We start from the raw sequence: 16644 nt of genomic DNA, 5'->3' as shown, positions 1-16644 counted from the left end.
TGGACCGGGTCTTCACAGGACCATGGTGGGGATGTGGTGTCCCAGGACGGCGGGGTGGGGGGGGGGGGAGGGGGGGTGCTGTGGCCCACGTGCACGCTCGTCCCGCTCACGTGCACGCCCGCCGGCCCCACGTGCACGCCCGCCGGCCCCAAGTGCACGCCCTGCCCCCCCTCCGAGGTCGGACGGTGACGGGCGCTCTTCTGGTGCGCACGGAGCCCTGTCACACACACAACGACAGGGTCAGGAGCAGCACCTGACACACACACGAGGGGACCTGACACACACGGGGACACACCTGACACACACACACACGAGGGGACCTGACACACACACACACACACACGAGGGGACCTGACACACACACACGAGGGGACCTGACACACACACACGAGGGGACCTGACACACACACAGGTACAGGTGGGCCAAACCTAGAACTAAACCAAAACTAAACCAGGACTAAACCAGGACTAAACCAGAACTAAACCAGGACTAAACCAGTATTAAACTCAAAACTAAACCCGGTCTAAACCCAGTCTAAACCTGGTCTAAACCTGATCTAAACCCGGTCTATTCCCGGTCTAAACCCGGTCTAAACCCAGTCTAAACCCAGTCTAAACCCAGTCTATCCCAGGTCTAAACCCGGTCTAAACCCAGTCTAAACCCGGTCTAAACCCGGTCTAAACCCGGTCTGGTACCTGCGAGCTGGGAGTAGGCGGACTGGCAGACCACACACTTGTAGGGACGCTCTCCCGTGTGCAGGCGGACGTGGTTGCGGAGCGTGGACGACTGACTGAAGCGGCGGTTGCAGAAGCGGCAGACGAAGGGTTTGTCGAGCGTGTGGATCCTCATGTGCGAGCGAAGGTTCGAGCGCGAGTTAAATCCCCGGTGACAGATCACGCAGCGCATCCTGCCCACGCTCAAGGGCACGCCGGCCAAGGGGGCGGAGCCAGGGCCCGCCGCCGCCACCGAGTCAATGTGGAACTCATCTGCACGAAAAGAGACAGGAGAGGGTCAGGACTAGACCAGGACTAAACCAGGACTAAACCAGGACCAGACCAGGACCAGCCCAGAACTAAACCAGGATTAAAACAGGACTAAAACAGGACTAAACCAGGACTAAAACAGGACTAAACCAGGACTAAACCAGGACTAGACCAGGACTGAACCAGGACTGAACCAGGACTAAACCAGGACTGAACCAGGATTAAAACAGGACTAAACCAGGACTAAAACAGGACTAAACCAGGACTAAAACAGGACTAAACCAGGACTAAACCAGGACTGAACCAGGACTGAACCAGGACTAAACCAGGACTAAAACACGACTAACCCAGGACTAAACCAGGACTAAACCAGGACTAGACCAGGACCAGACCAGGACTAAGCCAGGACTAAACCAGGACTAAACCAGGACTAGACCAGGACCAGACCAGGACTAAACCAGGACTAAACCAGGACTGAACCAGGACCAGACCAGGACTAAACCAGGACTAAAGCAGGACTAAACCAGGACTAAACCAGGACTGAACCAGGACCAGACCAGGACTAAACCAGGACTAAACCAGGACTGAACCAGGACCAGACCAGGACTAAACCAGGACTAAAGCAGGACTAAACCAGGACTAAACCAGGACTGAACCAGGACCAGACCAGGACCAGACCAGGACTAAAGCAGGACTGACCGCTCTTGCTCTTCTTGCTGTGGTCCTCGTCTCCTCCGGGGATGCCTGGGATCCCGAGGAAAGTGTTGTGTGAGTTTCCGTACCAGACGAGAAGCTCCTGGTCCGGAGGGATGGTCTGAGGAGACACATAAAACACACACAAATACACACACACAAAGACACACACAAACACACACACACACAAACACACACAAACACAAACACACACACAAACACACACACAAACACACACACAGTTTACAATCTATTAATTTTACTTTTGTATAAACTAACACAGAAGCTTCTTTGATACACTTCACCTGAAAACACTGAGGAGTATTTGTTGCATTTATCCACCAGAGGGAGCTGTGTCCATAAGATCTCATCTAAACCAGATCTAAACCAGGTCTAAACCAGGTCTAACCAGGTCTAAACCAGGTCTAAACCAGGACTAAACCAGGTCTAAACCAGGTCTAAACCAGGTCTAAACCAGGACTAAACCAGGTCTAAACCAGGACTAAACCAGGTCTAAACCAGGACTAAACCAGGTCTAAACCAGGTCTAAACCAGGTCTAACCAGGACTAAAACCAGGTCTAAACCAGGACTAAACCAGGTCTAAAACCAGGTAAACTAAACCAGGACTAAACCAGGTCTAAACCAGGTCTAAACCAGGTCTAAACCAGGTCTAAACCAGGACTAAACCAGGTCTAAACCAGGTCTAAACCAGGTCTAAACCAGGTCTAAACCAGGTCTAAACCAGGTCTAAACCAGGTCTAAACCAGGACTAAACCAGGTCTAAACCAGGTCTACACCAGGACTAAACCAGGTCTAAACCAGGTCTAAACCAAGTCTAAACCCGGTCTAAACCAGGACTAAAACAGGTCTAAACCAGGTCTAAACCAGTACTAAACCAGTACTAAACCAGGTCTACACCAGGACTAAACAAGAACTAAACAATGACTAAACTAGGACTACACCAGGACTAAACCTGATCTACACCAGGTCTAAAACAGGACTAAATCAGGTCTAAACCAGTACTAAACCAGGTCTACACCAGGACTAAACAAGGACTAAACCAGGTCTAAACCAGGACTAAACAAGACTAAAACCAGACTAAACCTAAACCAGGTCTAAACCAGGACTAAACCAGGACTAAACCCGGACTAAACCAGGACTAAACCAGGTCTAAACCAGGTCTAAACCAGGTCCAAACCAGGACTAAACAAGAACTAAACAAGAACTAAACAATGACTAAACTAGGACTACACCAGGACTAAACCTGATCTACACCAGGTCTAAAACAGGACTAAAACAGGACTAAACCAGGTCTACACCAGGAATAAACAAGGACTAAACCAGGTCTAAACCAGGACTAAACCAGGACTAAACCAGGACTATACCAGGTCTAAACCAGGTCTCACCTCCACAGCTTTGTAGAAGATGCTGGACCCGACCTGGACCACCTCCAGGTTCTGCTCCTGTTCGTTTCTCGCACACTTGATGTAGGTCATCCAGCTCCTCTGGTCCTCCTGACTCGCATCGATGAAGTAACGCACCGTCCCGTCCTCGTTAAACACCTGAACGCACAACACACACACAAACACACACACACAAAGTTAGGTATTTCTCAGCTTCTAAAAAAGTGCCTGTGTTGGTGAAGTTTGACTTTAGATCAGTGGTGGCCAATTGAGAAACAGAAAATATTGTGGAGGCCAAAATGTTTAACTAATGTATAAAGGAACGAGCAATATATTATCTGTAAATATTAAAGTCTGATTGAGATAAGAACAAGTCTCTACAATTTAAAAGGAACCCACAAAAAACCCAGACTCAGAGTCGAGGTTCTGGAGCCAAGCGTCGGCGTGAAAATCATTAAAGGTTGTATGGAGGATTTTTTTTTTTTTTCAAATTGTCAGTGAAAGTTTAAAATACCATTACAGAGACACAGCAGCCTTGTAACTATGATGACCAAAAAAAAAAAAAAGAATGAAAATCTATCAACTGTGGACGTAGTGAGGCCAGATAAGCATCAGCCAATAGAAAACGAGCATCCCTCTTTATCTATTGGCTGATGGGTTGTCAATCAAACTCCCTATGTTTTTAGTGAAAGTGACTTGTTGGCACGCGGGGATTATGTGGTTTATGCAGCAGTTCTTAGAGGCTTTTTCAAACTGTCGCTCTCTCGCATTTCGCACAAAGTTTGTCGCGACAGGCGGACGAGAATCCGCGGCCAGTTCGCCGCAAAAGAAAGTCGGTTTCTGTGGTCGCTGAAAGAAGAAGAGAAGTGGAAAAAGAGTGAAGACAAACTGAGGTGATTCTTGGATATTTCTTCCAGCAATGGCGCAGCTGATGCAGATGAAGTGTCTAAAAACTGATGCGTCGGACGATAAATTACTTCTAGACAGGTCACTTCAACAGTAATTCTGAACAAGCGATGTAAACAAGCGTGATTTCTAGAGTAAAGAGGCGGGAGGAGGCCTTAAAAAAATCCTCTATACAACCTTTAACTTACGGAAAAGCCTCGACAAAGAAATAAAAGAATCAAGTATAATGATGGGATTAAAAAAAAAAAAAAAAACACAAAATCAAATGCAATGTGTATGTATGAGAAAAAAAACTAACTTCTCCATAACAGTTAAAGCTTTTTATTTGCAGTTGATTAATAATTGTGCCTGATTTGAAAAGTTCTAAAAGATTTGATAAAGTAATTATCGGTGTTGATGTTTTGTCGGGAAAAGTGAAAAGACAGCAGAGAACAGAAGACGACTCTTTTTTTTTTCTGCTTCCTTTTCATTAATTTCTTGTGTGTTTGATGTTGTGACACTGTCGATGTCTTTTTATACTTTATGAATGAAATAAAAAAATAAATAAATCAAAATAAATAACTCAATTGTGCAAAATATTAATTGTATTTCTTTATTTAAAAAAAAAAAAGTAAATCTCATTGTTGTGAAAAGTTTCTGGCTCAGCAATGAAAAAGTGAAGCTGCCGAACAAAAAAATGTCACTAAAAAAACACCTCTAAAATAAAATAAAAGCAGCTTTAGTTCAGGCATGAGGTCAAATTATGAAACATGTTTATTTTGTGATTCTAAATGATCTTAAATGAGCCGATCAGAGTCAAAAAAAAAAAAAGGACTGTATGTGGCTCTGGAGCTGGACACGCTCAGGTCTGATCTGGTGCACAGACTGGATAAAGAAATGTTCTCAGCGAGTGTGACGTCCCCACAATGTTCAGCGATGCTCAAATGAAGCTCACGATGCTCACGGTCACAGGAGCCAATCAGGAGCCAGAGTTTATATTAGTAATGATTTTCTTTGACGGACAAAATAGTGAAATAAAAACTCCAGGATCATGTGTCGCGGGTTCATACGAATATTTAAAGACCAAAATGTCGAGGCTCAGAGCGGCAGGAACAGAGAGAAGAGCCACGAGATTCTACTGTGAGCCAAAGGAGCCAGAGGTGAGAAGGAGTCAGAAGAGCGATCTACATGAGGATTAAACCAGATGCCCTCCCGTACCTCCCACATGAGGTTGTTGTTCTTGAACAGGTCGATGTGTTCGGGCGACACCAGGCGTCCGGTGAAAGGTCCCATCTCTGTCCCGGCCTTGATCCACGTCTTCGAGAAGATCCCCAGACCCTCTCCTGCAGCAAACGCACAACAGGAACAGGGTTAGAACGCACAACGAATCACTACACAATACACACCCACACACGTACATCCTCTTTTGAAGCAAATGCACAACACAAGCAGGGTTAGAACACACAACTAATCACTACACAATATACACACACGCACATACACCCTCTCCTGAAGAAGACGCACAACAGGAACAAGGTAAGAACACACAATGAAAGTCACACACACAATCACTACACAATATACACACACGTACGCATGCATCTACACACACACACGCACTGACACACACACGTACACACACATATACACACACACACACATGTACACACACATATACACACACATATATACACACACACACACGTACACACACATATATACACACACACATGTACACACACACACACTGACACAGACGCATGTACACACACATATATACACGCACATGTACACACGCACACACGCAGAGACACAGACACATGTACACACACACATATGTATACACACACACACATATATACACACACACACATATATACACACACACGCACATATACACGCACATATACACACAGCACACACGCAGAGACACAGACACATGTACACACATATATACACACACACACATGCACGCACACACACATATATACACGCACATATACACACACACACACGCACTGACAGACACATGTACACACACACATATGTACACACACACATATACACACACACACATATACACACGCACATATACACACACATATACACACGCACACACGCACTGACACAGACACATGTACACACACACATATATATACACACATGCATGCACACATGCATGCACACACACTATACACACACAAACTACACACACACGCACACACAAACAAACACACACACACTGACATGCACACACACTACTCACACACGTACATACACACACATATGCACACACACTCATGTACACACACACACAGACACGCACACACTCACACACACACACTCAGACACACACACTATATACACACACACACAGTATAAATTATATGCAGTATATGTTTTTTCTTTTTCTTTCTGTGGGTAAAGAAAAGTCACACACACTGTCGGACACTTTGCCTGTTGTGTGCTGTGGGTCCTCATAAATCACATTGTGTGAGTCGGACGGTGTGTGTGATTTTTCTCTGTTTTGTTGAGCTGCTCCTTCTGCTCCAACACACACACGTCTCAACTAACTGATGTGTGAAGTTCTCATTCTTTCTTTGTGCGCCAACATCATCAGCATCTTCACACACATAAATACAGTTCACGTGTTCAATAACATGATAATAATACAGATTTTCTGTATTTTGCCAAAACAAATGATAATTTCTGTCTCTATTTACTGTTGTCAGGGATCAAATTGCTCAAAAATAGGGACATTTCTTGCATAAAATTGGGACAAATCAGTGGTTTTGTTTAAATCTGTTGGGACAAGGACACAGGCTCAAAACTGGAACTGTCCTGGGGAAACAGGGATGACAAAATAAAAAATTTTATGCAGTAAGAGAAAATTCTGTGACTTGGGCCTAATTTCTTTATGCTGAATCTTGCCTTTCAAAAGTCACTCCATGTGCTGCTATTTTTGACCAAACGCGTCAATATTCGATTTCACATAATTTTGTCGTGACATGTGAAGTCCGAATTTAACAGCTGCCTGTCGTGTGTTGTGGGTCCTCATAAATCACATTGTGTGAGTTGGACGGTGTGTGTGATTTTTCTGTGTTGTTGTGCTGCTTTTTCTGCTCCAACACACACACGTCTCAAATAACTGATGTGTGAAGTTCTCATTCTTTCTTTGTGCGCCAACATCATCATCATCACATACATAAGTACAGTTCACGTGTTCAATAACCTGGAGTATTTTGTCTTAAATAGTGTAAATAAAACATGATTTAGTGAAAGTGAAAGTAAAATGCACCTGGCACGGAGCTCTGGGCGATGATCACTTCACTGGGCAGGACCAGACTCGACAGTTTCTGCACCTCTGAGAAAAGAAAAACACAAAATGATAAAACTGTTTATACACGCTACAACGTGGGAGAAAATCTGGTTTCTGACCCTTCACTTCAAAACTCACACAGGGTTCATTTAAAAGTACAATGTCCTGAAACATGAACTGTATAAAATGCATGAATAATAATTTAGTAAAGATATTTTTTTGACAATTAGGGCCAGATTCTGACAAAAACACCTGACGTTTCCTGTAAAGCTGCACAATTTGGAAAAATGTGCAAGTTTAGATTAAAATGAGCAGAATTTCAAAATAAAAAACTGGGACATCCTAAAATTGTTTTGCAAGAGACGATTCACGATGAACATGTGAGTCAATATCGTCACATTTTCTTTGTTGGGAAATTCTGTTGGGACAAGGACACAGGCTCAAAACTGGAACTGTCCCAGGGAAACAAAAACGTCTAAATAATTTTTTTTTACGCAATAAGAGAAAATTCTGTGACTTAAATGGGCCTAATTTCTTTATGCTGAATCTTGACGTTCAAAAAGTCAAAAGTCACTCCATGTGCTGCAATTTTTGACCAAACGCGTCAATATTCGATTTCACGTGATTTAGTCGTGACATGCGCAGTTCGAATTAAACGGATGAACAGTTTACGTTTCTTTTCTTTCTTTTCGACATTCTTGGCTCGTCTCCCGCCGCACGGCCGCGATGTTCTTTCGTGTTCACAAGTTGTAATTGTGCAAACATGATTGTGTGGCTCTTTTGAAGCCGCAGCTGGTCGTGTCGCGTCACGCTGCGCACCACGTGACCCGCGGCCTCTTAAGAGAAGAAAAAAGCGCGTATCTAAATCGTTTTAAACTTTTATTATGACGGGGTTAATCTGCGCTGTGGCCGTCGGGGGCCGCTCTCCTCCCGCACCACAAAAACCTCGCGCTTTTTAACGTCGCTGCGCATTTCACGGTCCTCCCGCGAGCGTGAAACCGGCACGACGTAAACGAGACGCAGATTAGCGGCGGGACAAAAGCGCACGAGACGAGAGCCGGGGGCCGCGCGCGAGGGAACGGGCCTTCACACGCGCATTAAAGGGGCTATAAATGCAAAGTGAAACGCGGGGTGCGGGGGGGGGCTCGTGGGGTGCGGGGGGGCTCGTGGGGGGCGGGGCTCGCGGCGCAGACGGGAGCGGCGACACGGGATCACGGGATTAGCGTCGCGTAATGGAGCCAATGAAAGTGAATGAGCTCGTGATAACAGCGCTAACAGGTGCGCGCGCGTGAAAAGGCGATTGAGAACGCGAAAGGGGGGGCGCGTTTTAAAGCGTAAAATAATTAACTGTCAACTCGGCCTATTAGTGTCGACTTGAGGTGACGACAAAAAGAAAGATTACGGCCTAATGCCCGAGATAAGCTTTCAGTATTAAAGTCGCACTATGGGACTTTTGAACGGTCGGCGCGCTGGACTCAATGGAAACGTTTCTGCTTTGTTTAGAAAGTCCCGCCGTATGTTTGCCTTATTAAACTTGCATTTATGGTGATACGAATGTCATTATAGTTCAAAAATATCTTGAAAAACGCAAATTTTTACTGTTACACCGAAAAAAATTGAGGGTTAAAATTTTTCAGAGTTGTTTTTTAACACAAAAAGCATCATTTTAACAATTTGAAAGTTACACGGGGGTTGGAGTTGGGCTTATTTGATGTTAATTCAACTCCCCTTAGTGTTAATTTGTCTCCTCCCACCACTGCTTCAAACTCCCGTGAGAGAAGACCAGTTTGAACCAGTTTTGTTCATAATTTCATCTTAAATTAACTCAAATAAAGTGTCAAAATAAAACCCCTCTGTGTGTTGTTTAGTTAAATCAGGATAACGCTACAAAGTGTTATCTGTTTACTCTCAAAACGTTCATGTAACTCTGGATTTTGGGTTAAAATAGAGGAACTTTGGTCCAGTGTGACTTAATTAACATTTCCGAAAGTGTTAAATTAATAAAAATAGAACGGATTAAACTCATATAAACTCTGAGAAAATGTTAAAATTGATTCTGTGAGAGTCGAGATTTTAACACTTTTTTTTTGAGTACCGTGGTCGCCTTTTCGAAGATCTGACCTGTAACTTTGTCTTCTAACGCCGCCGTGAACATAGATTTTAGTTTAGTACCAAATACTTCGGCCAAAGCAGTAACATCTCCATGGAGACACTTCGGCAAAAAGTGACGTAGTGACTCAATTAAATCCTGCATTAAGCAGGATGAAAACTAAATGAACACAACAAACAAAAAATTAAACACGCGATGCTCTTAATTTAAAAGGCTCTCAGTTACGTCATAATGTCATAATAATAACAATAATAAGGCGTATATATGTATATATATATATTTATTTTAGTCCTACGTAAATAGTGTGTATGCCACGAGCGCGAGTTTTTTTAAACGCGTAAAATTAAACTCTAAACCCGAACAGTTGACGTTATAAATAATCATAATAGAATATAAAAATATGAAAAATACGCACACTTTGAATCAAATTTCACCTGATTTTGCCAAACGTCAAATCCAAACATCGGTCATACCTTCACACGGCTGTTACGCGTGCCACACCACTCCTTTACGCGCGTTTAATAAATAATCACATTTTACGCACAGGACGCATCGAAATCTGAACCTTGAGCGTGTTTGTGATCGTTTTCTGACTTTTTTTTTTTCGTTTTGCGTTTTTAGTCACGCTCTGATCACGCGCTTTTCAGAAACACTCCAAGATTTTTTTTTTCTTTTTGTTTTACCCAATTAAACCAATTACGCAAACGCATTTAAAAGCGAGAGTTCGTTAAACGGCCGTATCCTCGAAGCGTTTTTCCATTTATTTTTCAACGAACGACATTTTTATGACACAAATTCTACGGTTTTACGTTTTTTTTCTTTTTTCTTTTGAGGCCTTCGCCGCTGCAGGCCGGAGCTCGCGCCAACGACCGAAAACTCAAACCTGTTGCTTCTACGATCGTTTACGTAACTTCGATAAATAAAAGTATAACTACGCACATAAACATCCCATTCTCCCTCGCGTAAAAGAGTATGCTGACAATTTATATCCGCAAATTTAATCGAAATGATCCACAATTTACGTTTTCCATGTGGCCTAAAAACGGGATGCTTTTGGAAAAAAAAACGTGCGTAAAAATCCCCAAAACACCATACACATTTTACGCTCGTTTTGTCCTTAATGGAGATCTTTACGAAATTGTGACGCGTTGTTGCTATGGAGAAAATATGTTTGGAAATTCGTTTTTAAAAATCCTGAATAATTGTTTCTTTTTGACACGATCGTGCGTAAATATCGAGAAAATGTGACTTTAAAGAGCGCGTAAAAGCAGCGGGGAAAGCGTAAAAAACAGAAAATAAATCTTATAATACGGGATCGATTTTTAATAAACTAGAATTTAAAAAAAATTCGAGATTATTTAAGATAATCTCCGTCAGTTTGGTCTAAATAAAGTCTTGGATCACCGCGTTAAGTCTCCGTTACGCGCGAAGACCAATTGGTTTTTCGAATGCGTAATGTGCAATTTTACGCACTCAATTCTTGTTTAATTAGCTCGATATAATTGGCTGAATTTACACGAAATTAAAAGCGTCATTAAAAACAAAATATGTGCATGTAAATGAGCGGAGGTTTGGAGTGTGCGGCTGCGCGTAAAAGGCACCTGTTGGCGTTTATTCGAGGCGATCGGATTTTACGCATCGAGTTATAATTTTATTCAGTTACCATGGTGATGAAATGACAAAAAATACTGTTCATTTTTTAGTAAGAGGATCATTTAAAAGTGGTAGAATGTGTAAGTGAAATGTAGAAATGTCCGGATGCCCTCCCGCTGCGCCACTGACCTCCGGAGAAGGACTGCGCGAGGACCTCCGCCGTGAACGCGGTCTTGGGGCTCGCGCTCGGGGCCGTGCGGTCCTCGTGCTGCGGGTGTTCGCCCAGCACGTGCCTCCAGCGGCCGTACAGGAAGCTGTGCAGGACGTCCGACGTGATGATGTCAGCGAGGGACAGCGGCACCGCGGGCTGAGGCTTGAACCCGGCTTTGAGCGCCAGGCTGGACCCGGGCAGAACCGAGCCCATCGCGGCGATCAGAGGAGGAAGAGGAAGGAAGGAGATGGAGGAAGAGGAGGCCCGGGGTCAGAGAGTCAGCTGTATCCCGGCAGAAGCTGAGCCTGCGCGGGGAGATGTGATGGATTTTCCCCGGGGGCCAGAGAGTCAAGCTGAAGAGACGCTGCGCGATCGACCTTCTGACCCGGAGGAGCGCGCCGACGGAGCGGGGTCAGAGCGATAGTTTACCCGGGCGAGAGGCGGACGTGCGCGGGGAGAGCGGCGTGACCTCTCCCGGAGTAAAGACGCGCTCTCCCGGGGCTCGGATCTGGAGACGGACTTCGGATCCAAGTGGTTCCCGGACACAGGTGCTCCTCCTCTTCTTCTCCTCTTCGGGTGAGTTTTTTGTTTTTTGCCTCCGGAGGTGCCAAAACTTAAACTCTAAAACCAACAAAAGTCTTAAATCTTAGGCTGAAGTTTGGTGAATCTGAGGCCGTTTTTGGACACTTTCTTCCGGAGTGATTTGTCAAATGGAGAGACGCGCAGACACGGGTCCTTTTAAAGACGCACACCTCCTCCTCTTCCTCCTTCTCCTGTCGCGAGGGAGGAGTGTGCGCGCGCCTCTGTGTGTGTAAGTGTGTGTGTGTGTGTGTGTCTGTGTGTGTGGGCGCGCGTTCACCGGTGAGAGCGCGTGCACGTGGGCGTATTGAAGCCGTAATAATGATGTTGTTGTTGTTTGGAGACGTGCTCCGGAGGGCGGGGGCGCGCACAACCTGATGCGGCGTTTTTCAACTGGAACTTTCTTTTCTGCCCAGAACGACACAGAAATGCGGGGAGGGGCGGTTTAGAGAGAAAGAGAAAGAGAGAAACAATCAACATTTATGGATTTTTTCTATTTGGGTTAGAATATTTCTCGCACCAGTCCTCACGTCCTCCTCACCTGAGACTGAAATGTCTCTAAACATCAGGTTTTTCTTTAGGCCTGAACATCTTTTCTCTTTCAGTTTGAGTTTTATTTCAGAGGAATTTCCATCATAAAGTCTGAATAAAAGAGCAGCTGGAGATAAAGAGGTGAAATGTTTCGCTCGTGGACAAAAGGAGTCGTGAGTGAAAGAGCTCGAGGTGAAGGTTATTGATTTTGACGCACAACTGAGGCGTGTTCATCCGCGCGCGCTCCGCAAACACATGAAATGAAACAAGAGCGTGAGGGACACTCCAGCCTCTCAGAACATCTCAGAACATCTCAGAACCTCTCAGAACATCTCAGAACATCTCAGAACATCTCAGAACATCTCAGAACATCTCAGAACATCTCAGAACATCTCAGAACATCTCAGAACATCACGGAGAGGCCGAACCCGCGTGTGTGTGTGTGTGCGTGTGTGCGCGTGTGTGCGCGTGTGTGTGCGCGTGTGTGTGCGTGCGTGTGTGTGTGTGCGCGTGTGTGCGTGTGTGCGCGTGTGTGTGTGTCTGATGATGAGCGGGGCTGGGCCTGAGCAGCACGAGACACGGTCTGTGGAAACTGTCGCGCCCTGAGGCAAGACACTTTACGCACCACCGTCCCCAGAGTAAGTGTGTGTGTGTGTGTGTGTGTGCGTGCGTGTGTGTGCGTGTGTGTGTGTGCGTGCGCGTGTGTGTGTGTGCGTGTGTGTGACCTGTTGATGCGGAGTCTCACCTGTGGCTCTTCACGCGCCTTCAGCTCCACAAAAGGATTTTATGACACGGACTGAACGGAATAAATCTGGTTAATTAAAACTTGTAAATGTTTTATTTTGAACTTTGTGCTTTTATAAATTGATACTGGCTTTATGTTATTTAGGGATCTAACTGTACAACATCAAACACTGTTCCTCTTACAGCGGCTCAGTTTCGTCTCTGAAGTGACTCCAGTATTTTCATTTTGTAAAGATCCACGTGTATCTGAACTCCTGCGGCCTGAAGAGGCCCACCAGCCCCGGACTAAGTCCCGCTCAGAGCTGGTTCAGTCCTGGTTCAGTCCTGGTTCAGTCCTGGTTCAGTCCTGGTTCAGTCCTGGTTCAGTTCTGGTTCAGTTCTGGTTCAGTCCTGGTTCAGTCCTGGTTCAGACTCGGAGCGCGCACGGTGCGCGTGTCCCCGCGCGCCTCACGCGCCCGCGCGGCTCCTTTGTGTCTTAATCCTTCTATAATGGCGCTTTAATAACGAACTCTTTTCTTTATTTCGCAGTTTTTGTCTCGTTTTGCGCCGGGGTCGTGCGTCACGCTTTAACGCGCTTTGGAGCTCACGCGCGGAGCGGCAGGTGACTGGCACGCGTGACGGGACCGAGCGCAAACGGCGCACGCATTGTTCCGCGGGTCATTAGTATTCATGCGCCGCGCACTCACCACAACGTGCGCTAAGAATGTGCGCTAACAGGCTTTTAGCGGATCAGCCGCACAGAGCGCAGCTGCGCGGCCTCAGCGCGGCCCGACACCCGCACATCCAGGACCGAGACCCGCAGACCGAGGTCCAGGCCCCGGTCCAAGTCCCGGTCTGGGCGCGGGGCGGGAGTCCATCAGGCTCGTGCGCTGCTCCATTAGACTCAATAAAAAAACATTTACAAAACAATGTGTCATCGATTATTCATACGACAGAGAGAAAGAGAGAGAAGGAGAGAGAAGGAGGAGATGGAGAGAGTCGTTCAGTTCTGACTCCTTCACTTCTGAGCTCGCGGGTCCGTCACCTGCTTCATGGACACGTTCGTGTTTTTTGAATGTTCCGGTGTGTGGCTTTCAGCGCATCTCCATGGAGACGGGCAGGTGACGTCACCAGGTCAAATCACAGACCTGAAGGACTCGGTTATAAAACTGAACTTCACTGTCTCTGCGCACGAACCGAACCGAAGCGCTCATGTTCACATTTATTTCTTGGTTTGAATCTGTTTATATTAAACTTAAAGGTTCTTGACTCTTGTCTTTTCTGATGTTCTGATGTTTCTTCATCTCAATCAGACCTGGAGTTGTGTTTTGTTTCACTCACATGTTTAACTCACAAATCTGCATATTTAGACGGAGTTCTTCTGTTCCACCTTGTGATGTCATCATGTGGTGATACAGGAAGTGCTCCACTGTGTTTTTAAACTCCACACACCTTCACTAGAATCATTTGGATCTTTTTTCAGCTCTGGAGTCATCGATCTCTATGAAACTAAAGGGAAATGGAGCTGTTCAACCACCACCTCATGACATCACGAGGTGGAGCAGAGTGTTTTGAGCTTTGGAGATGTAAACAGACTCATAATAAAGAGTCACTCAAACATGTGAAAGAAACAAACACAAGTCCAGGTCTGATTTTGATGAGGAAACATCAGAACACGACATTATCTTCATTTAATGACCCTCAACATCCACCTCTATTTGGACCTGGTTTAGACCTGGTTTAGACCTGGTTTAGACCTGGTTTAGACCTTGTTTAGACCTTGTTTAGACCTTTTTAGACCTTGTTTAGACCTTGTTTAAAACTGGTTTAAGACCTGGTTTTAGACTTGGTTTAGAACTGGTTCAGACCTGGTTTAGATCTGGTTCAGACCTGGTTTAGATCTGGTTTTAGACCTGGTTTAGAACTGGTTCAGACCTGGTTTAGATCTGGTTCAGACCTGGTTTAGACCTGGTTTTAGTCCTTGTTTAGACCTGGTTTAGACCTGATTTTAGACCTGGTTTTAGTCCTTGTTTAGACCTGGTTTAGTCCTTGTTTAGTCCTGGTTCAGACCTGCTTTTAGACCTGGTTTTAGTCCTTGTTTAGACCTGGTTTAGACCTGGTTTAGAACTGGTTCAGACCTGGATTAGAACTGGTTCAGACCTGGTTTAGATCTGGTTCAGACCTGGTTTAGACCTGGTTTTAGTCCTTGTTTAGACCTGGTTTAGACCTGGTTTAGACCTGGTTTTTAGTCCTTGTTTAGACCTGGTTTAGTCCTTGTTTAGTCCTGGTTCAGACCTGCTTTTAGACCTTGTTTAGACCTGGTTTAGACCTGGTTTAGACCTGGTTTAGTTCAATCTTTGTTGTCTCTAAAATAAAAGCGTTGCAGCTTTAGTCGAGGCAGAAGGTCAAAATGATAAAATATGTTTATGTTGATCTTTTCAATGAGTTTAAACGAGAAGCTCAGAGTCAAACAAAAAGACCAAACGTGGACGTGTAAAACTCCTCGGTTTGGACTGGAGCCATGTGACTGTGAGGGTTTGTTCTTCTGCAGGTTCGTCCACAGCAGCGTGTGTGTGTGTGTGTGTGTGTGGGGGGGGGGGGGCAGGGGCAGGGGGGCGTGGCGGCGTGGTGGGGGGGGGGCGTGGCGGTGCGAGGATGCAGTCACCACATTTGGCTCGGCTCCAGATCCATCGTCTGAATCTTTAATCAGAAGAGTGCTCACACTTCCTGGACTTTATGATATCGTACGGTCTGTGGGGACGCGGCTGCACTCATATCACACAAACACACACCGTACGCTCGGGAGGGACGGCGCTGGGGCCTCGTCCGGAGCCTCGTCCGGGGCCTCGTCTGGAGCACTTACTGTTTCCATCGCCGTTTTTCACCGACCGACAAGAACCAGACTGTCACCTGAAGCTCCTAAACCTCACAAACCCAACACTGATCAGATATAAAGACTCACTGCGGCACTTTTTGTTTCCAGTGGAGCGTCCAGTCAGTCAAACTCTGCAATGCTCCACAGTACGGCATTAAACCTTTCTATCTCCACGGAGACCAAACCAGACCAAGTTCCAGATCAGATCTGTGGAGGGGCGACCCCGCTCAACAGTCAGAGCGTCTCGTTTCATGTTTTTCGAGGGATTTTTGAGCTGTAAATCCACCTGTGATTGAATAAATGTAAAGCAGAGCTGTTTAAAGTCACACTGTGGAACATTCCAGGCAGAGCAATGACGTATCCATAGAAACGAGCAGGTGACGAACGCCCAACAGAAAAGTTACACAGTGCACTGTGTTCTAAAGCTCATCCCAATCAGAGCTGGAGTTGTGTTTTGTTTGAGTGATTCTTTATTTCTCGTCTGCGTCTCCACAGAGTTCAGCTCCAGTCAAATGAAGCTCACTGTGGCCGGCGGTTTCAGGGGCTGATTTGGAGTCCTGCATTAGGAACATATTTTTTATTAAGGTGGTTCATCAAAGCATGGTAAAAAATAAAGTTTCAGATCACCTCGATTAGAAGCTGCAGGTTTTAGGTTTTTCCAAAAGATTATTTAGGAAAAAATGTGGAAGAATGTGGAGATGTTTTAGAGAAGCTCAAGCTGCATGAAGTTTCTGCAT

At 45.4% G+C, this 16644-nt stretch overlaps 1 protein-coding gene across 1 annotated transcript; it reads right to left on the bottom strand.

Annotated features, from left to right (window-relative positions):
- Positions 1 to 12: 12 nt before the first annotated feature.
- On the bottom strand, positions 13 to 11412 carry LOC110159191 (PR domain zinc finger protein 12-like). The gene is made up of 8 exons (XM_055161864.1): positions 11178 to 11412; positions 7265 to 7330; positions 5185 to 5309; positions 3085 to 3240; positions 1684 to 1798; positions 697 to 987; positions 159 to 217; positions 13 to 78 (listed from the first exon to the last, which is right to left on the bottom strand). Exons 1-8 carry the CDS (start codon positions 11410 to 11412, stop codon positions 13 to 15), a joined length of 1113 nt encoding a protein of 370 aa, XP_055017839.1.
- Between the last annotated feature and the right edge of the window lie 5232 nt (positions 11413 to 16644).

Source organism: Boleophthalmus pectinirostris, unplaced genomic scaffold (genome assembly GCF_026225935.1).
Source record: "Boleophthalmus pectinirostris isolate CB_2022bp ecotype Guang Dong unplaced genomic scaffold, ASM2622593v1 HiC_scaffold_4, whole genome shotgun sequence".
In the NCBI taxonomy this organism is placed as follows: Eukaryota; Metazoa; Chordata; class Actinopteri; order Gobiiformes; family Gobiidae; genus Boleophthalmus; species Boleophthalmus pectinirostris.
The sequence above is the reverse complement of the archived record's forward strand: the minus strand, read 5'-3'. Positions and strand labels throughout refer to the sequence as shown.

Excerpts from the sequence above, each read along its gene's own strand:
- LOC110159191 (XM_055161864.1), bottom strand. The coding sequence starts at position 11,412 with ATGGGCTCGGTTCTGCCCGGGTCCAGCCTGGCGCTCAAAGCCGGGTTC. Across the intron at positions 7,331-11,177 it reads CGCGCAGTCCTTCTCCGGAG|AGGTGCAGAAACTGTCGAGT; the intron begins GTCAGTGGCGCA and ends TTCTTTTCTCAG. Across the intron at positions 3,241-5,184 it reads ACAACAACCTCATGTGGGAG|GTGTTTAACGAGGACGGGAC; the intron begins GTACGGGAGGGC and ends TTGTGCGTTCAG.